General features: G+C 44.2%; 1 protein-coding gene across 1 annotated transcript in view; it reads left to right on the forward strand.

Moving 5' to 3' along the window:
* The window catches only part of tex10 (testis expressed 10), a 52,410-nt gene that overhangs the window by 1,571 nt on the left and 24,079 nt on the right, over positions 1–26,760 (forward strand). Inside the window, exons 2-8 of the mRNA XM_078423502.1 lie at positions 4,507–4,697; positions 12,366–13,081; positions 19,016–19,250; positions 21,305–21,417; positions 22,611–22,852; positions 23,515–23,653; positions 25,470–25,639. Coding sequence (XP_078279628.1) covers positions 4,518–4,697; positions 12,366–13,081; positions 19,016–19,250; positions 21,305–21,417; positions 22,611–22,852; positions 23,515–23,653; positions 25,470–25,639 — 1,795 coding nt within the window. The 5' untranslated portion in view covers positions 4,507–4,517. The remainder of the gene's footprint in view (positions 1–4,506; positions 4,698–12,365; positions 13,082–19,015; positions 19,251–21,304; positions 21,418–22,610; positions 22,853–23,514; positions 23,654–25,469; positions 25,640–26,760) is intronic.

Consider the following 26,760-nt stretch of genomic DNA (forward strand, 5'->3'; position numbering starts at 1 on the left):
GGAGAGGAGGTGGTGTTGGGTCTGGGGGGAGGGAGAGGAGGTGGTGTTGTGTCTGGGGGGGAGGGAGAGGAGGTGGTGTTGGGTCTGGGGGAGGAGGGAGAGGAGGTGGTGTTGGGTCTGGGGGGGAGGGAGAGGAGGTGGTGTTGGGTCAGGGTGGAGGGAGAGGAGGTGGTGTTGGGTCTGGGGGAGGGGAGGAGGTGGTGTTGGGTCTGGGGGGGAGGGAGAGGAGATGTTGGGTCTGGGGGGGGAGGGAGAGGAGGTGGTGTTGGGTCTGGGGGGGGGAGGGAGGGAGAGGAGGTGGTGTTGGGTCTGGGGGAGGGGGGAGGGAGAGGAGGTGGTGTTGGGTCGGGGGGAGGGAGGGAGAGGAGGTGGTGTTGGGTCTGGGGGAGGGGGGAGGGAGAGGAGATGGTGTTGGGTCTGCGGGGGGAGGAGGGAGAGGAGGTGGTTTTGGGTCTGGGGGGGAGGGAGGGAGAGGAGGTGGTGTTGGGTCTGGGGAGGGAGAGGAGGTGGTGTTGGGTCTGGGGGAGGGGGGGGAGAGGAGGTGGTGTTGGGTCGGGGGGGGGAAGAGGAGGTGGTGTTGGGTCTGGGGGAGGAGGGAGAGGAGGTGGTGTTGGGTCTGGGGGAGGAGGGAGAGGAGGTGGTGTTGGGTCTGGGGGAGGAGGGAGAGGAGGTGGTGTTGGGTCGGGGGGAGGAGGGAGTGGAGGTGGTGTTGGGTCGGGGGAGGAGGGAGTGGAGGTGGTGTTGGGTCTGGGGGGGAGGGAGAGGAGGTGGTGTTGGGTCTGGGGGGGAGGGAGAGGAGGTGGTGTTGGGTCTGGGAGGAGGGAGAGGAGGTGGTGTTGCGTCTGGGGGAGGAGGGAGAGGAGGTGGTGTTGGGTCTGGGGGAGGAGGGAGAGGAGGTGGTGTTGGGTCGGGGGGGGAGGGAGAGGAGGTGGTGTTGGTTCTGGGGGAGGAGGGAGAGGAGGTGTTGTTGGGTCTGGGGGAGGAGGGAGAGGAGGTGGTGTTGGGTCTGGGGGAGGAGGGAGAGGAGGTGGTGTTGGGTCGGGGGGAGGAGGGAGAGGAGGTGGTGTTGGGTCTGGGGGGGAGGGAGGGAGAGGAGGTGGTGTTGGGTCTGGGGAGGGGGGAGGGAGAGGAGGTGGTGTTGGGTCGGGGGGAGGAGGGAGAGGAGGTGGTGTTGGGTCTGGGGGGGAGGGAGGGAGAGGAGGTGGTGTTGGGTCTGGGGAGGGGGGAGGGAGAGGAGGTGGTGTTGGGTCTGCGGGGGGAGGAGGGAGAGGAGGTGGTTTTGGGTCTGGGGGGAGGGAGGGAGAGGAGGTGGTGTTGGGTCTGGGGGGGGGGAGGGAGAGGAGATGGTGTTGGGTCTGGGGGAGGGGGGGAGGGAGAGGAGGTGGTGTTGGGTCTGGGGGAGGAGGGAGAGGAGATGGTGTTGGGTCTGGGGGAGGGAGAGGAGATTGTGTTGGGTCTGGGGGGAGGGAGAGGAGGTGGTGTTGGGACTGGGGGAGGGAGAGGAGGTGGTGTTGGGTCTGGGGGGGGGAGGGAGAGGAGATGGTGTTGGGTCTGGGGGGAGGGAGAGGAGGTGGTGTTGGGTCTGGGGGGGAGGGAGAGGACGTGGTGTTGGGTCTGGGGGGGAGGGAGAGGAGGTGGTGTTGGGTCTGGGGGAGGGAGAGGAGATGGTGTTGGGTCTGGGGGAGGGAGAGGAGGTGGTGTTGGGTCTGGGGGAGGGAGAGGAGGTGGTGTTGGGTCTGGGGGAGGGAGAGGAGGTGGTTTTGGGTCTGGGGGGGAGGGAGAGGAGGTGGTGTTGGGTCGGGGAGGGAGGGAGGGGAGATGGTGTTGGGTCTGGGGGAGGGGGGGGAGGGAGAGGAGATGGTGTTGGGTCTGGGGGGGGTGGGAGGGGAGATGGTGTTGTGTCTGGGGGAGGGGGAGGGAGAGGAGGTGGTGTTGGGTCTCGGGGGGAGGGAGAGGAGGTGGTGTTGGGTCGGGGAGGGAGGGAGGGGAGATGGTGTTGGGTCTGGGGGAGGGAGAGGAGATGGTGTTGGGTCTGGGGGGGTGGGAGGGGAGATGGTGTTGGGTCTGGGGGAGGGGGAGGGAGAGGAGGTGGTGTTGGGTCTCGGGGGGAGGGAGAGGTGGTGTTGGGTCTCGGGGGAGGGAGAGGAGGTGGTGTTGGGTCTGGGGGAGGGAGGGAGGGAGAGGAGATGGTGTTGGGTCTGGGGGGGAGGGAGAGGAGGTGGTGTTGGGTCTGGGGGGGAGGGAGAGGAGGTGGTGTTGGGTCGGGGAGGGAGGGAGGGGAGATGGTGTTGGGTGTGGGGGGGAGGGAGAGGAGATGGTGTTGGGTCTGGGGGGGGTGGGAGGGGAGATGGTGTTGGGTCTGGGGGAGGGGGGAGGGAGAGGAGGTGGTGTTGGGTCTGGGGAGGGAGAGGAGATGGTGATGGGTCTGGGGGGGAGGGAGAGGAGGTGGTGTTGGGTCTGGGGGGGAGGGAGAGGAGGTGGTGTTGGGTCTGGGGGGAGGGAGGGAGAGGAGGTGGTGTTGGGTCTGGTGGGGAGGGAGAGGAGATGGTTTCGGGTCTGGGGAGGTAGAGGAGGTGGTGTTGGGTCTGAGGGGAGGGAGGGGAGATGGTGTTGGGTCTGGGGGATGGAGGGAGGGGAGATGGTGTTGGGTCTGCGGGAGGGGGGGAGGGAGAGGAGATGGTGTTGGGTCTGGGAGGGAGGGAGGGAGAGGAGGTGGTGTTGGGTCTGGGGGGGGAGGGTGGGAGGGAGAGGAGATGGTGTTGGGTCTGGGGGGGGGGTGCAGGGAAGTGGTGTCGCGATGGGAGAGAAAAAGGAAAAAAATAAGGAAGAGCAGGGGTACAGGTCGTCCAGCCTTTCGGTTTTACTCCAACATTTATTAAGATCGTTGCCTATTACCCACCTATGCATAATTTTCCAACACAAAACCCACGTTCCTTGATTCACTTAACGTACAGAAATATAACAGTCTATGTTTTGAATGAAAGCGATATCTGATACTCCTCAAACCTCTGTGCGAGGGAATTCCAAAAATTCATCACCCTCTGAGCAAAGGAGTTTCTCCTATTTAGTTTGAAACCATGATTTAATGTTCAGGCTCTTCAATTTGGGTCAGTGGCAGGCTTCAATCTCCCTATATGACCAAAGTAATACACAGAACTATTGGAGTGTTCTCATCTATATGGCTTCATTTCTCTAACATTCAAATCCTCTTGTAATAAAGGCTAACATACTATTTTAACTCTTAATCACTTGCTGCACCCTATTGGCCTTCAGCAAATTGTATATAAGCACATTAAGGACACTTTTTTAGTCAACACTACCAAATATTTTGCCATTTAACAAATGTGCACCAAAATGGATGATGCTTTATTTTACATTATATTCCACATGCTATGTTCTCACACTTTCACTCAACGTTTCCTTGGAACCTCTTTTCCTTACTCACAATTCCATTTGGATTAGTATCTCGAGCAAACTGGAAATATGACATTTGGTATGCTCAGCCAATTATTGAACTAGAAAAACTTAGAGTAACAGCATTGATTCCCGTTGGTCCCCACTAGTCACAGTTTTATGTCTGATAACTTTTATGTGTTTTATGTCTGAACAGTTTTATGTCTGAAAAAAAAAATCCTCATCTCCGTTCTAAATGGCCTACCCCTTATTCTCAGGATATCTTTATTTGTCATCCAAAAAACAAGTCTTTTGGACGAGATTTCGTCACCCACAGTCCAACAATAAGAGCAATAAAATAAACAAATTACACACCCCCAAACAACACAAAACACAAAAAAAAGAAACATCCATCACTCACTGTGACCTTGCCAATCTCATCATCCATTGCCTCAGAGCACTCTGACCATTTCAAAGATTAGACATTTACTCATGTCTGTCCTTTTGCATGTTCTTGCTCCTTAATAAATTGAGCATTTTAAAGATACTTAGTTTTCAATAGTTAATTATAGATGAGATTCTGAACAACAGAATCTGATCTATAAATCCCTGTCTTTCGTTCTATATTATTCTTAAATGGCTCTCTGTTGCGTAATTTTCCAATCTAAAGTTATGATTCTTCAGTGGAGAACTTCAGAAAATTGTAGTAACGGTAACAGTTATTTGCCGACTTGCGTTTACTTCCAGAATGTTTCCTGCTTTTCCCTTTCAAACATATGAAACACAATCAATTATAAATGCTATTGGATAAATGTACAAGCACCATTAAAAATAACCTGGCCCAGCAGAAGTTTAGCCATGCATTTTGCAGATTTTTGTTTGGTGATTCCGATTTAAAAAAATAAATTCTATGAGTTCATTTTCTAAGTTAATTTAATGTTGTCTTCTTACTGCAGGTATTTTAAAGCTTCTAGTATAACAAATCAGGCAATTGATACGTATGTATGTATCCTAAGATAACCCTTGCTATTTTATAGTTTATGAATTATAGAATAGAATTATTTTACATTTTAATTATCTTGACTAGTTAAGAATACACGTTCTTTAATGCAGGGTAAAACAAGATGACGAAGAAACGAAAGCGTCAAGATGACTTTCAAAAGATTAAATTAAAAGTTGGCAAAATAAAACCAAAGGCAGATAATGCAACCGATACAAGCTTCAAAACACGTGCCATCCATGTTCCAGAGCAACTGACGAGTGATGCATTACTGCCAACAAATTACCGCAAACTTAACGTAAAGGTACGTTTAGCAATCAGCTGTGCTTGACAGCCTAGAGTGGAATAACATGCTGCATATACCCCTTCATTAATCTTTACTTTCTCTCTTTCCTGAAGGCATTTTGCCTTGTTTGTTGATCACCCATGTGCTAGTTATGTGTTGCCAAGAAAGGGAGTATGATCAGGCAATTTGCACTGTATTGAGCATGCACTTGTGCCAAATCCTGATCTTAATTCTCACTTAATTACGTGTACTTCCCTTGATCAAATCTGATTTCCTTTAGAAGTCCCAGGTCAGCTATTTTGCCCCATTTGTTTCCTTGACTGACATTGATTAAATTAGTATATTGCATGCTTTAATTGTCTTTCTCTTGTGCATGACACTCTCTGAGTCTATGATGTTATTTTTTTCCAATAAATGCTTATGGAAAGTCAACGTGGATTTGAAAAAGATGAATCATTAATTGTTTGGAGAAAGCATTGTCTAGAGATTATTTATGGAGCTTCCAGAAGATATGGATAATACATTTTTCCTTATAAATTAGGAAGGGGCCTTTTGGCCCATCAAATCTATGCTAGCCCTCACAGCAATTCCCATTCCAAACTTATCTCCCTGTAGCTATTCTCTTTAGTGCCCCTAACAACCCCCACTGTTCAGGTGGGCTAAAGTAAAGTCACTAAGTTTGAACGTCAAAAGGATAGAACAGTTTGAATGGTCACAAAAGCTAGAAACAGTGGTCTAGAGATACTTGGACGCCCAGTATACAGGGCTCAGGAAAATGGTATGGGTTGTTGGAAATCTCTGCAAATGGGAATTAATATTAGAATTTCTCATTTTAATTCTGGCTTATTGATTTTTTTCAGGGGGGGAGGGACCAATGATATTAAATGATATGAAGCAAAGCAAGGTATCTGGAGCTGGGTCACTAATCATCACTGATCGCTTTGAACAGTGAAGGACTAACTGTTCCTGTTCCTTTGTTCTCAAAATATTGAGCCTTTTGAATAGGGTGGGCATTGGTGGCCCAGCACAGTTTTGGCAGAGTTTTGAATAAGAGGTGGATATTCTTTTTAATCTATCATATATGAACAGGATTGTGCTTTGCAGATATGAGGAATATTTTTCATGTGCATAATTATGTAAGACTCATTTTGATATCGTTAGATAGCAAGATGCGACAAATTTGAAGCAGAGTTTGTTAACTGGGAGATAATAGACCAAATGGGAGTAAAGGTAGTTCTCTGGCAGGGCATCACCAATAGTGTTTCCCCAGAACCCGTAGAGGTCTTGGCTTTTTAATGGAAATGTTGATTGGACAAAGAAATAACAGTTGCATATTACCATTTTTGGATTAAACTGGCAGAGGGGAATGTGCATTTGGGAGCAGGAAATTGAAAAGGGGCCAGGGCAGATAAAGTGAACCCTATCTAAACTGCCGGCTTCTACTTTGATGTCAGAAACTGAAGTGACATGTTGGTCATGAAGTGCCAAAGAAATTACATTGAGACCACAGTGGGCATGAAATTGACTTACACTTTGTTGAATTCGCATATTTAGTGGGCATCTAATCAATATCAAACATTTGTCGGTAAAGAGAACTTTGGCTTCTATTGGGTATATTCTGAACAGAAATGATGGGTCCCTTAAATGTGTATATTTTAATGCTAGGAGCATTGTAAGAAAGGTGGATGAGCTTAGAGCCTGGATTGACATCTGGAAGTATGATGTTGTGGCGATCAGTGAAACATGGTTGCAGGAGGGTTGCGATTGGCAATGAAATATTCCAGGATTTCATTGTTTCAGATGTGATAGAATCGGAGGGGCAAGAGGTGGGGGTGTTGCATTGCTTGTCAGGGAGGATATCACAGCAGTGCTTTGGCAGGACAGACTAGAAGGCTCGATTAAGGAGGCTGTTTGGGTGGAACTCAGAAATGAGAAAGGTTTAGCAACACTTATAGGGGTGTATTATAGACCGCCAAATAGGGAACGAGAATTGGAAGAGCAAATATGTAAGGAGATAGCAGATATTAGTAGTAAGCACAGAGTGGTGATTGTGGGTGATTTCAATTTTCCGTATATAGACTGGGAATCACATTCTGTTAAAGGGCTGGATGGTTTGGAGTTTGTAAAATGTGTGCAGGATAGTTTTTTGCAGCAATACGTAGAGGTGCCTACCAGAGAAGGGGCAGTGTTGGACCTCCTGTTAGGAAATGAGATGGGTCAGGTGACGGAGGTATGTGTTGAGGAGCACTTTGGGTCTAGTGATCATAATGCCATTAGTTTCAATATCATTATGGAGAAGGTCAAATCTGGACCAAGGGTTGAGATTTTGGATTGGAGAAAGGCTAATTTTGAGGAGATGAGAAAGGATTTAAAAGGAGTGAAATGGAAATTGTTGTTTTATGAAAAGGATATAATGGAGAAATGGAGGATATTTAAAGGTGAAATTTTGAGAGTACAGAGTCTTTATGTCCCTGTTCGGTGGAAAGGAAAGAATAATAATTTGAAAGAGCCATGGTTTTCCAGGGAAATTGGACACTTGGTTCGGAAAAAGAGGGAGATATACAATAAATATAAGCGGCAGGGAGTAAATGAGGTTCTTGAGGAATATAAAGAATGTAAAAGGAATCTTAAAAAGGAAATTAGAAAAGCGAAAAAAAGATATGAGGCTGCTTTGGCAAGTAATGTAAAAGTAAACCCCAAGGGGTTCTACAGATATGTCAATAGCAAAAGGATAGTGAGGGATAAAATTGGTCCATTAGAGAGTCAGAGTGGACAGCTATGTGCTGAGCCGGAAGAAATGGGGGAGATATTAAACAATTTCTTTTCTTCGGTATTTACCGAGGAGAAGGATATTGAATTATGTGAGGTAAGCGAAACAAGTAGAGTAGTGATGGAAATTAGGAGGATTAAAGAAGAGGAGGTACGGACACTTTTGAAGAATATAAAAGTGGATAAGTCTCCAGGTCCTGATAGGATATTCCCTAGGACATTGAGGGAAGTTAGTGCAGAAATAGCAGGGGCTATGACGGAAATATTTCAAACGTCATTAGAAACAGGGATGGTGCCGGAAGATTGGCGCATTGCGCATGTTGTGCCTTTGTTTAAAAAAGGTTCTAAAAGTAAACCTAGCAATTATAGACCTATTAGTTTGACGTCTGTGGTGGGAAAATTAATGGAAAAGATACTTAGGGACAATATATATAATTATTTGGATAATCAAGGCCTGATTAGAAACAGTCAACATGGATTTGTGCCTGGAAGGTCATGTTTGACTAATCTTCTTGAATTTTTTGAAGAGGTTACCAGGGAAATTGATAAGGGCAAGGCTGTGGATGTTGTCTATATGGACTTCAGTAAGGCATTTGACAAGGTTCCACATGGAAGGTTGATTAAGAAGGTTAAATCGTTGGGTATTAATAGTGAGGTTGCAAGATGGATTCAACAATGGCTGAATGGGAGATACCAGAGGGTAACGGTTGACAATTGTATGTCAGGTTGGAGGCCAGTGTCTAGTGGAGTGCCCCAAGGATCTGTGTTGGGTCCACTGTTGTTTGTCATTTACATTAATGATCTGGATGATGGTGTGGCAAATTGGATTAGTAAATATGCAGATGATACTAAGATAGGTGGAGTAGTTGATAGTGAGGTAGATTTTCAAAGTCTACAGAGAGACTTGGGCCTTTTGGAAGGGTGGGCTGAAAGATGGCAGATGGAGTTTAATGCTGATAAGTGTGAGGTGCTGCATTTTGGTAGGACAAATCAAAATAGGACGTACAGGGTAAATGGTAGGGAATTGAGGAATGCAGTGGAACAGAGGGATCTGGGAATAACTGTGCATTGTTCCCTGAAGGTGGAATCTCATGTGGATAGGGTGGTGAAGAAGGCGTTTGGTATGCTTGCCTTTATAAATCAGAGCATCGAGCATAGAAGTTGGGATGTAATGTTGAAATTGTACAGGGCATTGGTGAGGCCAAATCTGGAGTATGGTGTGCAGTTCTGGTCGCCAAATTATAGGAAGGATGTCGACAAAATGGAGAGTGTACAGAGGAGATTTACTAGAATGTTGCCTGGGTTTCAGCACTTAGGCTACAGAGAGAGGTTGAACAGGTTGGGTCTTTATTCTTTGGAGCGTAGAAGGTTGAGGGGGGACTTGATAGAGGTTTTTAAAATTTTGAGAGGGACGGACAGAGTTGACGTGGGTAGGCTTTTCCCTTTGAGAGTGGGGAAGATTCCAACAAGGGGACATAGCTTCAGAATTGAGGGACAAAGGTTTAGGGGTAACATGAGGGGGAACTTCTTTACTCAGAGGGTTGTGGCTGTATGGAATGGGCTTCCGGTGGAAGTGGTGGAGGCTGGCTCGATTTTATTATTTAAGAGTAAATTGGATAGGTATATGGATGAGGGGATTGGAGGGTTATGGTCTGAGTGCAGGTAGATGAGACTAGGTCAGGGAGAATGGTCGGCGTGGACTGGTAGGGCCGGACAGGCCTGTTTCCATGCTGTAGTTGTTATATGTTATATGTTATATGTTAACAAGGAGCATAATCATAAAATTAAAACTAGGAATGAGGTATGGAAATATTTTACGCCATTCAAAAGGTAACAAAAGACTTTTGTTTCGGACTCGCTCCCCAAGAAGTATTCTGCAAAGTCATTGAAGTTTTCATTGATGGTATGGAACAAAGACTGCTAAATAAAGCCATGTTACAGATCAGCTATTATCAACCAAATAGTCTGGAGGGTCATAGAGTCATGCGGTATGGAAACAGGCCCTTCAGACCTACTTATCTGTGCCGACAACTTGCCCCTATCCACACCAGTCCCACCTGCCCATGCTTGTCCCATAATTCTCTAAACGTATCCTGTACCTGTCCAAATGTCTCTTATGAGATTATCTCTGCATTTATCCGATCTATTCGTCTCATGATCTTGTACACCTCATTAAGATCACTCCTTATCCTCCTGCGCTCCAAGGAATAAAGTCCTAGCCTGCTCAACCTCTTCCTGTAGCTCAAGCCCCCGTGTCCTAGCAACATCCTCGTAGATCTCTGCACTCTTTCCAGCTTGACAACATCTAACCTATAACATGGTGACTAAAAATGAACACAATACTCTAAATGTGGCCTCACCAATGTCTTATATAACTTGTATGTCTTGTATAAACATGTCTTGTTTAACGGTAATATGACCTCCCAAAGTCTATACTCATGCCACATGGCCTGACCGCTTCTATGTATGGTGTTGTTATAATGCAAGACTGATACAGCCTTGATACCATCTCCCTGACCATTCAGAGAGACCTAGTTAAGAAAGATACCTCTATCATACTTCTATTCATAGACTACAGCTCTGCTTTTAACTCCATTATCCCATCCAAGTTCATCTCCAAACATGTGGAACTCGGTGTCAGCACTTTCCTCTGCAACTGGATCCTCAACATCCTGACCAACAGACCACAATCAGTGAGGATAGGGGGCAAATCATCCTCTATGATAATCCTCAACACTGGTACTCTGCAAGGATGCATTCTCAGCCTCCTTCTTTACTCCTTGTACACCCATAACTGTGCAGCCAAGTACAAATCCAACTCAATTTTCCAAATTTGTGGACGGTGCCAGCATAGTGGGCCAGATATCAAATAATGATGAAGCGGCTTACAGGAAAGAGATTGAGAACTTTGGAACGGTGTCAAGACAATAACCTTTCCCTCAATGTCAAAAAGACAAGGAAATTGTGATCAACTTCAGGAAGCGAAGCGGTACACGTACCACAGTATACATTGAAGGGGCCGAAGTAGAGATGGTTGAAACCTTCAAGTTCCTAGGAGGAAATATCACCAGCAACTTGTCCTGGACTAGCCATATCGAAGCAACGGCCAAGGAAGCACATCAATGCCTCTACTCCGTTACAACGCTTAGGAAGTTTGGCATGTCCTCAACAACTCTCACCAGCTTCTACAGATGTGCCACCTAAGGCATTTTATTGGGATGAATCACAGCATGGTTTGAAATTGCAGAGAATTGTAGATGCAGCCCAGACCATCACGCAAACCAACTTACCTTCCATTAATTCCATCTACACTTCACGCTGCCTCGGCAAGACCACCAGAATAATCAAGGATGACTCTCACCCTGGACACCTTCTCTTCTCCCCTCTTCCATCGGGCAAGAGGTACAGAAGTTTGAAAACGCTTTCCTCCAGATTCATCGTCAGTTTCTTCCCGGCTGTTATCAGTTAACTTAACCATCCTGTCTCCAACTACAGCGCGGTCCTGAACTACCATCTATCTCATTGGAGACTCTCGGACTACCTTAATCGGACTTTACTGAATATTATCTTGCACTATGCGTTATTCCCTTTATCCTGTATTTATACATTGTGGAGGGCTTGATTGTAATCCTGTATAGTCTCACCACTGACTGGATAGCATGCAATAAAAATGCTTTCTGCTATACCTTGGTACACATGACAATAAATTAAACTAGTTAAATTCTGGAGAAAGTAGTTTGAAAAAATGGTGATAAACTGAAAGCTTTACATAACCTGCATCTCAAAGCATATCATTGACCTATTTTTTGAATTTTGCTTTTAGCCTTATAAAATGTAAACTGGCATATGAAGATTTATGCAATATATTAACATGTGGCCATTAAACCAGAGTACAGGCAGCATCCGTGGAGAACATGGAGAGGTGATATTTTGGGTTGGGGTTCTTTTTCATATTGATTGTAGTGAGGGTGAAAAAGATGGAAGGGCAGTGGGGCAGGACATAGCCTGGCAAGCGATATGTGGATACAGGTGAGTGAGTAGGAAAAAAATAAAACTGCAGATGCTGGTTTAAATCGAAGGAAGACGCAAAATGCTGGGGTAACTCAGCGGGTCAGGCAACATCTCAGGAGAGAAGGAATGGGTGACGTTTCGGGTCGAGACCCTTCTTCAGACCGATGTCAGGGGAAGGGGTGGGACAAAGATAGGATGTAGTCAGAGACAGGAAGACTAGTAGGAGAACTGGGAAGGGGAACCAGGGATTACCTGAAGTGGGAGAAGTCAATGTTCAAACCGCTGGGGTGTAAACTGCCCAAGCAAAATATGATGTGCTGTTCCTCCAATTTGCGCTGGGCCTCACTCTGACAATGGAGGAGGCCCTGGACATATAGGTCAGACTGGAGGGTGGTTTTATTGGCAAATGGTTGGACAAAGGCCAGAGATGAAAAGCCAAAGTGTGACATAAGAATAGAAGTTTTGTGAATTGTGAAGTCAGAGGAAGGAATGTGGGGGGAAGGGAAGAAATGGGTGTGAATCTTGATGGGGCAAAGGGAAGAGAGGGATAGAGTTGTTTATCGATTAAAAATTAGCCTATCGGCTAATTCGAGTACATTTACACTTGTTTGAATGTTAATTAATGTGCATTGTCCCTTTTCAAAGATAAATTATTATTTTTCAAAAATAAATTATTATTGTTTGTATGTTAATTACCAAAAAATGGAGAATTTAATGTTCATATTAAAGATTCATATCAATCTAAAGATGAGAAATTAGTATTCTGTCTTGTGTCTCAACATAAATCCTCTCCTCACCAAATTGAATAGGTTCGCCTTCAGAGAGGTTGAGAAGCATTTAGGTGGAAGTTGAATTTATTAGTGACGTAAGTATGCTGACAATAACCTAGCTTTTTTTTCTCAATAGGATTTGTTGACGCAGTTGCACCATTATAGTTCTGGAATTAAACAGGGTGCTCTAACTGGCCTCAAAGATCTTGTATCCCAGCATCCATCAGTGATTGCATCGCATCTCTCTAATATTCTCAGTGATTTAGCACCCATGTTCACAGACAAAGACCCCACAGTCAGATCAGCGGCAATCCAGCTATTACAATTTATTACTCCGAAAATTTCCAGTGATCAGATGGCGCCTTTTTTTCCTTTGGTTAGTGCACACCTTTCCAGTGCAATGACTCACATTTTTGAAGGAATACAGGAGGATGCCTTGAAGATATTAGACATTTTGTTGGAACATTATCCTGAGCTTCTTACAGACTGTTGCAACATCCTGTTGAAGAATTTTCTGGAGCTCATTTCACACCAGAGATTGTCAAAGGGATTGAAAACTGGAGGGAAGATGCCTTCTTGGATGTTGTCTGTCAACCCCAACCGCCGCGTTACATCTCAGCTATGGCGACTTAACGTACTAAGCAGGTTGAGAAAATTTCTGCAGGCAGTTGTTGAGGGTTCAACCCAGTCAGTGGAAAGTGAAGCTACTTTTGAGAGTGATGCCAGGACTGGATCTGAACACGTGACTACATTGCAAGTCAAATGGGATAATTATGTAACTGGACAACAGCACATACAATTATATGAGCACTCTGGATCCCAGCCTATGACCGTGATTCCATTTCGGCTAAGGTAAGACATTCTGAGCAAATCTTGGCATGGACGTGCTGTTTTGTATTTGGGCCAATGTATATATTTGGAATGTTTCTTTCCCTCACTCACTTCCTAATTCCCATTAAGAAGTTCTAAATGAATACATTTTAACTTAAAATGAGTAGGAGGAAGATTTTTTTGTTCCTGCCTGGTAATCTCCCAATACAGGGCTCAGAATAGACAGTCAGTTTTGAGAGTCTGGTGTCAGGCATGCTCATGTTGAGTCTGCCCAGCATAGCTGGCTGTGAGTAACTTGGGCTTCAGTGCTGTGCGATTTGGCCTGGGAAAAATCACTGATGTTGGGAGAGAATATTGATGATGGTACGCTTATTCTCCTTGAAGATTTTGCGGACATTATGCAATCAATTGTCATGAGATACCCGCTCTCGGTAGTTAAGCATTTGAAAGCGTATAGCAGGCCTATATGGCAGACAGCAAGTTTTGCGTTGGGTCTTGTACTTCAGCTACTCTTATCAAGCAAAGACTCTACTGGTGTGTCGAATGCTAGGGTGAATTTCATCATCAGTATTTGTCTTTGTCAAGAGGAGTCTCGTGAGATCTGGGAAATGCTTCATATTTTCCAGGATCTCACCATGAAGCTTTGTGGTTAGAGAGTAGTGTGGTGTGCAGGGCAGGTTGTTAGAGGATCCTTGTCTTATGGATGTTGAGCGCAAGACAGGTTCTCCTGCATGCTTTGATAAATGAACATATGCCAACACGAGCATTCAGTATGCATATGGTAGCCTGACCATTGAGGTTTGGGTGAACTTGGTTCTGGAGTATTGTTGCCATTAGGTTAAACAGTTTTCTATTAGTTCTGAACATTAGGTCAATTCTAGTGGGAAATATGTTGGAGTGAAGTGCAACATTGGTAAGTAAGATTGAGAAAAACACAGGGGCAACAACACATCCTTGTTTGACACAGATCGTCACTGCGATGAATTCTCCAAAGGTAAAAGTTCATTTCAGTGACCTCATGATTCACTGGTTCTAAGTGAGCCCAAGTATTTTCCCAAACATCTAATTGTTCGATTTGTAGTTTACATGCTATCATGGTATAAGCATAAGAATGGGCACTCGTTTCTGTGAGCAGCTGGATTTGTGGAGGGTGCCTCTTGATTGATGGAATCGAAGGCCTCGGCCAGGTCAAAGAAAACCATTTATGATGGCTGTTGCTGTCCCCTCTGAGGTGTCATGTGGAAAAGATCATATCCACCTGCCTCAACGTGGATGTATTCATGGCTGTAATTCAATCAGCATCCTACAGGGAGGAGGCAATTGAGGAGGAATCTGACAGGTGGAAGACGTTTGCCTCCTTGAAAATCATCACAGTTGCTATATCTTTGACATCTGGTATGTCCTCTCTTTCCAGGTGTGAATGAATAGATGTGCAGGAAGAAACTTCAGATGCTGATTGAAATCGAAGAAAGACACAAAATACTGGAGTAACAGCGGGACAGGCAGCATTTCTGGAGAGAAGAAATGGGTGACGTTTCAGGTCAAGACCCTTCTTCATGATGTTAGGGTCTGAAGAAGGGTCTCGACCTGAAACGTCATCCATTCCTTCTCTCCAGAGATGCTGCCTGTCCTGCTGAGTTACTCCAGCATTTTGTGTCTATCTGTGAATGATTAGATTATGGATTTGTGAATATAGCTCTTTGTAATGGGATACTAGCAGGTTTCGAGGATTTGGATCAGTGATGGAGGAAAAACACTCGGACAATATTAAATTTTAAAACAAAAAACATTTATTAAAACAACGTTAAAGCAACAACCAAGTTGTGAGAAGATAGCAATAGAATACCAATGCAACTTCACTTAAAGCAACAATAAAAACACAAATAAATGTCAATATAAATAACAGCAGAGAATAGCAAATAAACACTGAATCTCATAATATCCTTCAGCCTTGAAGGTTGTAACGTCAAAAGCTTGTTGGACACTCAGTTTAGGAGCTTAGACCGGTGATCTTTCGAAAAGTTGACGTACCTCCCTCTCTCCCCCCGAAGGTGAAGTTCACCCAAAAATAGAAACAAATCTCATCCCCTTCTGCCATTCCGGGATTCCTGCTTGCAATAACTGATCTGGAGAACGTGAGGGTCCTGGCACCATTTTGATCTGGTCCGAGGTGAAGTCCCGTCAGCTCATGTGTAACAGCCATTTTTATACTTGAAATCTTGAACTTCCACCCTAATCTAAGAACAACAGGTGCCTGTTTTAAAACTGGTGTCCTCCTTAGTGTCGAAAACAATAGTTATTTGTCACATTAGATGCTGTGCTAGTCTTGGATGTCTCTGAGAAGGTAAAAGTTTATCTCAGTGACCTTGCAGGTGGCCTCATGATTTACAGGTTTGTCCTAGTTTGCCCATGCATTTTCCCATTCATCTAATTGTTTTTCTAAGCAAGCCTGCTATTGTGTGTGTTGAGTGCTATTAATTTAGCTGAAAGCATTGCTGTTATCTGACAATTCCATTTTAGTGACACAGTCTGTTTAACCCTTGCATTCCACTATTTACTGCCGAGTTTTAGATTTTCATCACGGTTCCAGTGAATGTTAACTGTCTCTTTGCCCCCAATGACTTCATCCCCATTTCTGGCTCTCAGCTTGGTGGGGTTGTGGGTACGTGTATGGATTTTATAGTTGCTGTAAAATCATACATGTTGTGGTTGTCAGTGAGTTGTTGAATCTTGTACAATCCACCCGCCATCTGTTCTTTAGGTTATAGAATCTTTGCTGACCCTGCCTTCAGGTGCCTCTCGAGCTGTTTGTTATCCCAATTAAAATATATATGCGGCTTCCATTTCAGTTCGTTCCTTGATCTTTGCATTAAACCAGTCCATTATTTTACTTGGAAGAGTCTCTTCACAGATGCACATTTGGTGGACTAAGAGCAACCCATAAGGTGTGGATGCTTTTGCAGAGTTGTCTGTAGAGTACTGTTTGAGAAGAGATGTGTTTTGGGGGATTTCACAGCTTTCACATGTACCTTCTTGTCGCAATATTTCTATTGATGCTGATATTGATAGCACTGCGCATGCTATGGCATAGGTGATAGGAACAACTTTGTAGTCTTGTACTCAGATGATATAATCTAAAAGGTAGACACAAACTAGGTTGGACAACGGGATAGACATCTAAAAGGTCCTGTGCTTGGACCGGGTCTCATATAACACGCAGTCTTCAACTGCAGTTGTGCTCCAAGCATTTTGTAATGAGAAGGATCCTGCCAATGAGTTGGTCTTCTCTACTTCTTCCTTACCAATCACCCCATGACATCTCTTCCCACCCTGGTGTTCAAATACCCAAAGGAGGGGGTGATCAGTTTTTCTCCCTATAAGTTCAACAACAGAGCTTTATTTGTCATTCGGTACCAAGGTACCGAACGAAACTACATAGCAGTCATACAAAAAAGAACACAAGACACATAACCCCAACACAAACGTCCATCACAGTGACTCCAAACACCCCCTCACTGTGATGGAGGCAACAAAACTTCCACTCTCTTCCCCACGCACACGGACAGACAGCTTGTCCCCGACCGACCCGCACAGTCCCCGCAAGGGGGTGGAAGTCCCCGCGGCCGAGCCGCACCGGGCGCTGAAACGTCTCGCGGCCGAGCCGGGCGATGGAAGGCCCCGCGACCGAGCCTTGCGCAGCTAAGTCCTGCGGCCGAGCCGCACCGGGCGATGTTAAGTCCCGTGGCCGAGCCGCACCAGCGATGAAAAGCCCCGCGGCCGAGCCGCACCGGGCGATGTTGGGCCCCGCGGCCGAGCCGCACCAGCGATGTAGAGCCCCGCGGCCGAGCCGCACCGGGCGATGTTAAGTCCCGCGGCCAAGCCGCACCGGGCGATGTAGAGCCCTGCGGCCGAGCCGCACCGGGCGATGTTAAGTCCCGCGGCCAAGCCGCACCGGGCGATGTAGAGCCCTGCGGCCGAGCCGCACTGGGCGATGTAGAGCCCCGCGGCCGAGCCGCACCGGGCGATGTTAAGCCCCGCGGCCGAGCCGCACCAGTGATGAAAAGTCCCGCGGCCGAGCTGCACCGGGCGATGTAAAGCCCCGCGGCCGAGCCGCACCGGGCGATATTAGCCCCCGCGGCCGAGCCGCACCGGGCACTGTTAAGTCCAGCGGCCGAGCCGCACCGGGCGATGTTAAGTCCAGCGGCCGAGCCGCACCGGGCGATGTTAGGCCCCGCGGCCGAGCCGCACCCCGCGCCGTGAGGAAGAGACCTAAAAGAAAAGGTTTCCCACCACCCCCCCACCCACACCACCACCCCCACACATACACAACCAAAAAAACCAAAAACCATCCCAACACCGACACACAACAAAAAAAAAAGGGAAAAAGACGAACAGACTGCTAGCGAGCCGCAGCCGTTAGGCGCCGCCACTTCAGCCAGGTCTAGGATTTTCCATGGTCGTAAATTCCTTCTAGGCACACCTCATCTGCGTCGTCTAGGGCTTGGGGCGCAAATACTGATGACTGAAATATGTCGGTTCCATGTTGTGAGCTTAAGGGTCATAAAACATTTTCTAATTCCACAGAGTGGATCTCTGAGATGCTGGACTAGCTCATTCTTGATGTCAAAGATCATGATGAGAAAATCATGTTCCTCTTCTGATTTACTCTTCTACAAGATTACATATGGTCTTTTCTTTTAAGTTGGCTGAACCTGTGCGTAGATGTCTGAGCAAGCAAGTTCCTGAGCTAAGAGAACAGAGCGGCATTCATGCCTATCACTCTTGGGATTGTCCATGAGGGTCACAATGTTGTTGATACTGAACTTCATATTGTGAAGTGGAGGCTACCTGTAAATTATATTATGTGGGGTAGTCATTATATATCACCTACCACACATACTTCAGGGTGAGATTTTGAACCACTGGCTAGAGGATCCACATTAACTGGAGGCCAGCCTTTCCTGCATGGCTAGCCCACTGCCTGCCTCACTTTTCAACCTGAGTTGAAGCCATGTCCATGATCATGGCCCCAGCTTTAACTGCACAAGAAGATGCTGTTCTGGTTGCACACCAGCCCACGTTCCCTGTCTTGCCCCAACTCTTTTACACCTGCTCTGGCCACACACCTCCCTGTGTTTCAGAATCCCTATCTCTAAATCCACAACCATCCCCGCTCCATCATAGGCTCTGATCCCGAGCCCCCCATTCATAAATACTGGGTCTGGGTGCACGCCTTGCATACGTTCCCAGCGTCCCCCTCCTAGTCTCCAGCAGTATACAACTACCATTCATGTAACAAAGAAATGAAAATGGAAATATGGAACAGTGCTGTGTGTGTTCTCGTAGGTTGTTGGAGAAGATTATTTTAAAAAAATAACAGATTGCACTGGGGGTGATGTCTGGCCTGGATTGAAGTTGGGTTAATGAATGGCAACCAACCATTGGAAGTAATGGGTCGGGTTGGGAGACTGTTATTGGCGGGGTGCTGCAACATTTTTAGATAATGGATCACGTTACTGATGATATTATGCTGGGTGCCACTGTAGATCGTGGGAGGTATATAGTAAGGCTGTGAATTGTCAAGAACATATGTGATGGAATATAATGTAGAAAAATGTGAGCTTGTCCACTTTGGTGGAAAGGCGGATTATTTTGTGAATGGCATGTAATTGAAAAATGCTGATATTCAGAGGGACCTGGCGAGTTTTTGGAATGCACCGCACATGAAACTCGGGAGGGGTCATTCATTGGGTATATTGAAGCCTGAGATCAATAGATTTTTAGATATATTGGTAAACAAGGGATGTGAAATTAGTGCGTGAAAGTTGCACTGTGGTTAAAAACCTGCTTGAATGGCGGAATTAATTAAGCGATCGATTGGCCTCGTACTTGTTTATCGTGTGTTCTGATGATGATGAGCATCAATTCATTATTTTTTTCATTAATTTACACTAGGCCTTCACTTGGTGCCGAAGAAGGTTTGTCTTCAGTGGAGAATCTGAAAGGCTTCATTCAAATCCTAGTACCCCTTCTCTTGGAGTGTTGGGTGGAATCCTCTCCAGGTCAGCTTACTGGACCTACTCCAGGTAGTCTACTTGAACCAGAAGCCATGCAGCTTAAACTGCAGGTCCTTGGCATCATCCAACTGTTGTGGAAATTAATGCAGCACCAAGATGAGACTGAGAAACTGGTAAGGAGGGATACACAAGTTAATTGTTTTACTTGGTTTACTTTACTTACCATCTGTTACTACTTAATAGTTTGTTTCTGGTGGCAAAGGGCACAGTGGAATTGGAAAAAAAACATAATTTTTGCCTTGTCTGTTCACTCATTCCTTCGTTCCAGAGATGCTGCTTGTCCCGCTGAGTTACTCCAGCATTTTGTATCTACCTTCTATTATGTTTGCCTTTATCTCCTACATTCTACCACATTAGTGATCTTCCCTATTGTTCTCTTCACTTTCATCTTTCTGTGCATCAAAACACATGTATAAGTAAGTATTTCCATTGAAATTATAATTTATCTCTGTCTCTTTGCACAGATGTTGGTTGACTTGCTTAGCATTTTCTTCTTTTGATTTCCAGTATTGAAATATTTAGCTTTGACCTACATAAGGAAATCACTTTCCAAACTCTTTACAACTTCACCTCCATCTTTAACATTTAAGAATGTAGTGTGGCGGCTCCCAAGGGTCGGGCCATACTTCTACCGACCCCTCGGCACGGGAATGGACCAGTCCAGGGAGGCGGTCCGGGACCAGGTATATAAGGACAAGGTTTGGGCGCCAAGCCATTCCGGCAGACTAGACCCGTCTGATACCTGTTAAACAATAAAATATACCTTCTCGAAATACCTGGCTCCTTGCCTTTATCGACGCGCTACAGTAGTGACTTTGTTGATAGCTTTTTTTGTTAGATGTCCACTTATATTCCTTTGAATGGATTCATGCACATATTTCCATGTTACGTGCTGTTAATGTGAACGTAGCTTCCCCTGGCTGTCATAGATGGCTCTCTCACCCATTACTCTTCTGTGTCTCTTCTCAGTTCATCAGTCATCAGATCAGAATTAGGCTATTTGGCCCATTAAGTCTACTCTGCCATTCAATCATGGCTGATCTATTATTCCCTGTCAACCCCATTCTCCTACCTTCTCCCCATAACTTGACACCCTTACCAATCAAGAATCTGTCAATCTGCCTTAAAAACACCCAATGACTTGGCCTCCACAGCCATCTGTGTCAATAAATTCAACCGATTCACTACCCTCTTCATCTCCTTTCTAAAGGTACGTCCTTTAATTCTGAGGCTATGCCATCTGATCTGAGACTCTCCCACTAGTGGAAACATCCCCTCTACATCCACTCTATCCAAGCGTTTCACTATTCGGTAAGTTTCAATGTGGTTCCCCCCAAATCCTTTTAAATTCCAGCGAGTACAGTCCCAGTGCTGTCAAACACTCATCATATGTTAACCCATTCATCCCCGAGATCATTTTGATAAACCTCCTCTAGAACTTACCCGACGCCAGATCATTCTTCCTCAGATTTGGGGCCCAAAACTGCTCACAATACTACAAATGTGGTCTGACCAGTGCCTAATAAAGCCTTAGCATTACATCCCTGTTTTTACACCGTAGTCCCATTGAAATAACTGTTTAAATTGCATTTGCCTTTCTTAACACTGATTCGACTTGTAAATTTGCTTTATGGGAATTCTGCACCAGCACTTCCAAGTCCCTTTACACCTCCAATTTCTGGATTATCTCCCCATGTGGAAAATAGTCTACGCCTTTGTTTCTACTACTAAAATTCATGACTCCACACTTTGCTACACTGTATTCTATCTGCCACTTCTCTGCCCACTTGCCCAACCTGTCCAAGTCCTTCTGCAGAGTCCCTGCTCTCTCTACACTACCTGCTGCTCCACCTACCTTCGTATCATCCACAAACTTGAACACAAAGCCTTCGATTCCCATATTCAAATCAGTGATATACAACATGAAGTTTAGCGGCTCTAGCACCGACCCCTGCAGAACACGGCTAGTCAATGGCAGCCAACCAAAGAAAAAAACTTTTTATTCCCACTCTGCCTTCTGCCATTCAGCCAACCTTCTATCCATACTAGATTCTTCTCTCGAATACCATGGGCTCTCATCCTCTTCGGCAGCCTCATGTGCAGCACCTTACCAAACGCCTTCAGAAAATCCAGGTAAACAACATCACTGACTTTCCATGTTTTTCAGGAATTCTGGCTACGGAACCACTATCTTGGTGACTTTAAAAATAATTTCATGAAACATTTTCCTTACTCTATGTTGGAGACACTTAGACACAGAAAGAAAGATTGGGATAGAAAGTAAGTAAACAACAGATCTTGCTTAAACTTGATTTACTATCTTGCAAGAAGCTAATGTTAAATGATAGGTGTACCACAGTTTAGCGTCCTCTTTTCATTTGCAATTTAACCCCAAAGTGTTGGGAGTAAAATATCGAAGCATTGGCCAAGAAAGCGTACCAGCGCCTCTACTTCCTTAGAAGGCTTATGAAATTTGGCATGTCCCCAGCAATCCTCACCAACTTCTACAGATGCACAGTAGAAAGCATTTTATCGGGATGCAGCACAACATGGTTTGGGAACGGCTCCATACAAAACCGCAAGAAATTGCTGAGAGTTGCGGACATAGCCCAGACCATTATAAAAAAAAATCAACCTCCCTTCCATTGACTCCATCTACATTTCACACTACCTCAGCAAAGCCACTAAGATAATTAAGGACCACTCTCACCCTGGTCACTCTCTCTTCTCCCCTCTCCCATCAGGCAAGAGGTACAGAAGTTTAAAATTGCACAACTCCAGATTCAGGGACAGTTTCTTCTTGGCTGTCGAAGTGCATTTGTAAGTAGTACAATTGTCTTACAACTCCAGCAGTCCGGGTTCAATTTTGATATCCGTTACTGCCTGCGTGGTTTGCTTGTTCTTCCTGTTTTTATGTGGTTATCCCTAGATGCTCGGGTTTCTTCTAATGTCCCAAAGTCATGTTGGTTGTAGTTTACTTGCCTACTGTAAATTATCACTGGTGTGGAAATGAGGTTGCTATTGTCCATGTGTGAGAGAATAGACTACATGGAGTGAGCATACATTTGATGGGCCTTATGGTCTCCTCGTGATTGACTCCCCTTCCCACCACTCCCCAATCTTTGCACATCCATAATCCTGGATTTTCCACTCGTCACTTTAATTTCATATTTCATGTATCTTCTTGTGTTTTATGACTGTTAGCAGACCAATTTCCCTCCTGGGATAAATAAAGTTCTATCATATTGTATCGTTGTTAGGAAATATAAAATTGATTTATTTCATTATCAGACAGTTGGTACTTTTGGATAAGAGCATCTGAATATCTTTCATTTGTTTAAAAACAGTAAGCATATTAATTTGGCTGAAGGTATTATTAATGAAGGTTTTATTAATGAAGTTATTTTTACTCTGCATTAAATGTGAAGCATTAAGAATAAGAATATCATTAAAATGTTATCCCTTATTTTTAGGGACAAACAAGCAGCAACATTTATGAACATTGCAGACCATTCTCTTGCATTGAATCTGGCGTTGTGTCAAGTCATGGTGTCTCTCACCAATTCTGCAACAGTCCATCAGGATTCTGACTGGTTAGAGCAAATCCGAAAATTTGTGACAGAAAATTTGTCAGATGGCAGGAGATTGGCCTGTCAGCAGCTGAGTGAGATGCTGGTGTTGGTGTGGAGGCTTGTACTGATACAGCACAACCGAGGTGAGGAAGTACTGAATAAAACATTCATTTTATCGGTAAAATTCAGCATTTTGTTTGCAGTCTTGTGTATTATCCATTTTTGCATATCTGCTGGGTCTGTGCAATCAACTAGATACCTGTGACAATCAGACATGGAACATCGATAAACCAACCATTTCTTAAATGGTTTTATGCCTTAACATGCCAGACCCTGTTTGTTATTTTTAAAAAACAGTTTGTTGTTTTGAAGGTATTTAAGTAATTTATAAAGAAATTAGAGCAAGTGGACCCGTTGGGCCCAAACCTCTCCTGCATTGGTGCAGCACCCTCTCCCCCTCCCCTCCCTCTCCCCCTTTCCAATTGTTTCCTTTTTTCCGAATCAATATTTGATTCTGCAATGTTGCCCATCCATGTGCACAAAGCTAGATGGGCATCAACAGACGTTTAGCTATCTGCATTTTACATGTAGCTTCGTCCTACGTCCATACCATGGGACATTCACATGAATATGTATTCATAGCAGGGATTGGCTGAGAGAGGGCCTGTCAGATTAATTAAGTTCTATAATGCTGGATCTTTGGGGCAGTTGTCTTGTTTTGAGTGAAATTAGCAACATGCATCTTGTTAAATCTTGGAGAGTTTGGATCTTTTAGTAGCTTGTTTTTCTTGATTTTGTAATTCAGGTGCTACAGAGGAATTATTGAGGGCAGTTTACACACAGTATCAACAACAGGGTCTCGCTCTTTCTGTTCGCACCATGTTGCTCAACTTCTTTAGTGGTCTTTATTTGAGAGAGAAAACATCTAATCTTCAGATTGCTCGGTAATGTATGGAGTTTCTAACTTTTTCCTATCTGATTTTATTATTTGATTTTGTAAATTACTCATCTATCCAATGCACGACTAATTCTAGTTCTGACATGTAATAACAGACTGATAAATATGCTTGGACAGTTTTAATTACAAATAGATTATTTTTAAAAATTGAAAATATAAAAATATGACTACAATTATGTCTGTATCCTTGGTCAAGATTTTCCTTAAATTATATGTGACAATGTCTACACTGATTGATTTCCCCTTGTACAACACCAATCTATCACCTCCCAACCTTGCCTCATCCCTCCCACCTTCTGCTTTCGATAAGCTTTCAGACCTGCTTCACTGATTTCCTCCAGCAGTTAATTTTTTTCAACGCGACCCCTGATTCATTGTTGCTGTTCTTGGCTTAAGTGATAAGTAACGGAGAGGGTTGTTCTGATCTGTTGTGTTGGGATCACGGTGCTGTTCATAGGTTGCCATTTTTTAATTAATACGCAGGCAGCATTGTTTTGATTAATATAATGTTTCTTTTAGGCGTTGGTGTAGAGACCAGTATTTATTGCTTGCAGCTCATTGCTCTTTAAGTAGTGATTGGTTACACAACAGCTGCAGTGAACCAAATGAAGTTGTTGCCTTGATCAATTCTACATTTGTTTCAAATAAGAGGCTTTCTAGAACAGTGGAACAGCAGTAGAGTTCCTACCTTACTGCACCAGAGACCCAGATTCGATCTTAACTACTGGTGCTGTCTGTGTGGGGTTTGCACGTTTTCCCTGCGACCGTGTGGCTTTTCTTTGGGTGCTCCGGTTTCCTCCCAAATTCCAAAGACGTGCAGGTTTGTAGGTTAATTGGTTTCTGTAAATTGCCCCGAGCATGTAAGATAGAACTAGTATATTGGTGATTGTTGGTCGGCGCGAACCGGTGGGCCGAAGGGCAATTTTCCATACTGAACTAAACTCAACTAAAACATATCAGTTGTTAGTTGGGAATCAGTCATATTGTTGTGGATCTGGAATCATATTTAGGTCAGACCAGTCAAGGAAACCTCCTTTCTTCATGAAATCCAATTGCTAGCTCATGATTTCCTTAAATAATTGATTTTTAAATTAGCCAGCCACTGTGATGGAATTTGAACTCTCATTTCTGTATTTAGTCCAGAGCTCAGTTACTGGGGGAGTGACATAAAATATAGAACAGTACAGCACAGCACAGGAACAGGCTCTTTCAGACCTGCACGTGATCCATGTCCATCCAATCTCCTCCAGTGGTGCCATCATACTATTTCCCATTGATTTTACATCTTCAGCTGCTGTGAGAAAATGATACTTTAAATGATAAATATTTTGCAGATAAATCTAATTGGATATACTCTTCAGAAAATAAACTTTTTCTCTATTGTTGAGTATCACCAAAGAGAAAATGTCTATTGTTACAAGCATGTTGCCCGGAATTCCCTGGATGCAATCAATCATTTCTAGTGTCTTCCTGTAAAGTCTGGTTGAAACGCACAGAAACACAGCTAAATTTTTACTAAAACTTAATTGAAGTGATTTCTTAGTATATATAATGCCATAAGTTTGTTCAATAGTAGGAGTTGTTATGAAGTTCACATTTCAAATAATAGGTCACTGATATGAAACATTTTAATATTGCATGTGGATGAAGAGTTTTGTATGTAATGGTTTATTTCATTTCTTTAGTTTAAAATCTGATTTTGTACCGGACCTTTACAAGTGTTTCTTTAATTCAATAATTATCAACAATTACTTCTTGAACTGCTCTGCCTTTTGTTGATGACTGATGTTTCTTTTGAGTAGAAGTAAAGTGCTATCGCGTTGGCTGGCTGGGTTGCCATTACAACTTGCACAACTTGGTTCAAAGAATCCACTTCTTTCAGCACAACTTATTGATGTAATACATGTGGCAGCTGCCCATTCAAACAAAGAGCTACTTCAGAGCCTTCAAAGTAATGTCTATAGGTTATATGGTAAGACATCTCCTGTTTCAGATGGAATTTAGCACATCAAATAATGTTCATTTACAAGTTAATAAAATATTCTCATGGTTAGAATTCTAAATTTATACACGTGCTAAATGGTACTGCTTTTCGTAGTTAATGATTTAAATTATTTTAACTTTTCATAGTTAATTATTTGAATTTGTAAATGTTAAGTTTTTTCATTTCAGGCCATTTCTTATGTTGTCGTAAAATATGTTGGGATGATATGTCAGCATGTTAGGATAGCATGTTAGGATAGCATGTTAGGATAGCATGTTAGGATAGTTATAGTGTAAAGAACAACATTCAGCATTGAAAGTAGCATTAGAATTGGAGAAACCAAGTTTGATTGCACAAAAGGGGAAGGATGGAGAGAAGAAAGAATATTTGTGTTGGGGTTGACAATACTTTTGGCACTGTCTGGTGTGAATGGACAGGGGCAGGTTGAGGGGGGGATCATTTAAAAAGAAACTTGCTGGAACTGTGGGAGGCAAATGACGGCAGCTACTGAAAACCTGAAATAAAAGGGAATGCTGGAAATATCAAGTACAAGCACCCCCTGATTTATGTAAGGGTTATGTTCCGTAAACCTTTACGTGAGTTGGAATCACCTTAAAACTACGTAAAAACAAAGAACTGCACTTATTACAAAAAAACATGGATAGGTGCCGTTTTGGGTCGGGATCCCTCTTCCGACTACAGTCTACAGAAGGGACCGTACGCAAAACATTACCTATCCATATTCTCCAGAGATGCTGTTTGACCTGCTGAGTTACTTCAGCACTTTGGACGGGAAGTCCTCGTCTTCCTCCCGTTGCAATAACAGGTCATTGAGGAAATGGGGCTACTTATTGTGAATTGTTTACATAAGTGTGGGTTTATGCAAGTTGCCTGTTGCGTATGTAATTCATCAATTAACTAGACAGCACCAAAAGCATTATGTCACCTGGATGGCACTCAAACATAGATGTTCTCTTTTTCTTTCTCTGCATCGCACTTGTTTTCTCACCTTTTTCAATTCTCATGAAAAGATCAATTTTTTTAAACTCGTGAAAAGTTAATTTTGTTTCTGTCTCAGGAGTCTGCCCAACCAGCTGAATGCTTCTAAC

This window comes from Rhinoraja longicauda, chromosome 2, assembly GCF_053455715.1.
Source record: "Rhinoraja longicauda isolate Sanriku21f chromosome 2, sRhiLon1.1, whole genome shotgun sequence".
NCBI lineage: Eukaryota > Metazoa > Chordata > Chondrichthyes > Rajiformes > Arhynchobatidae > Rhinoraja > Rhinoraja longicauda.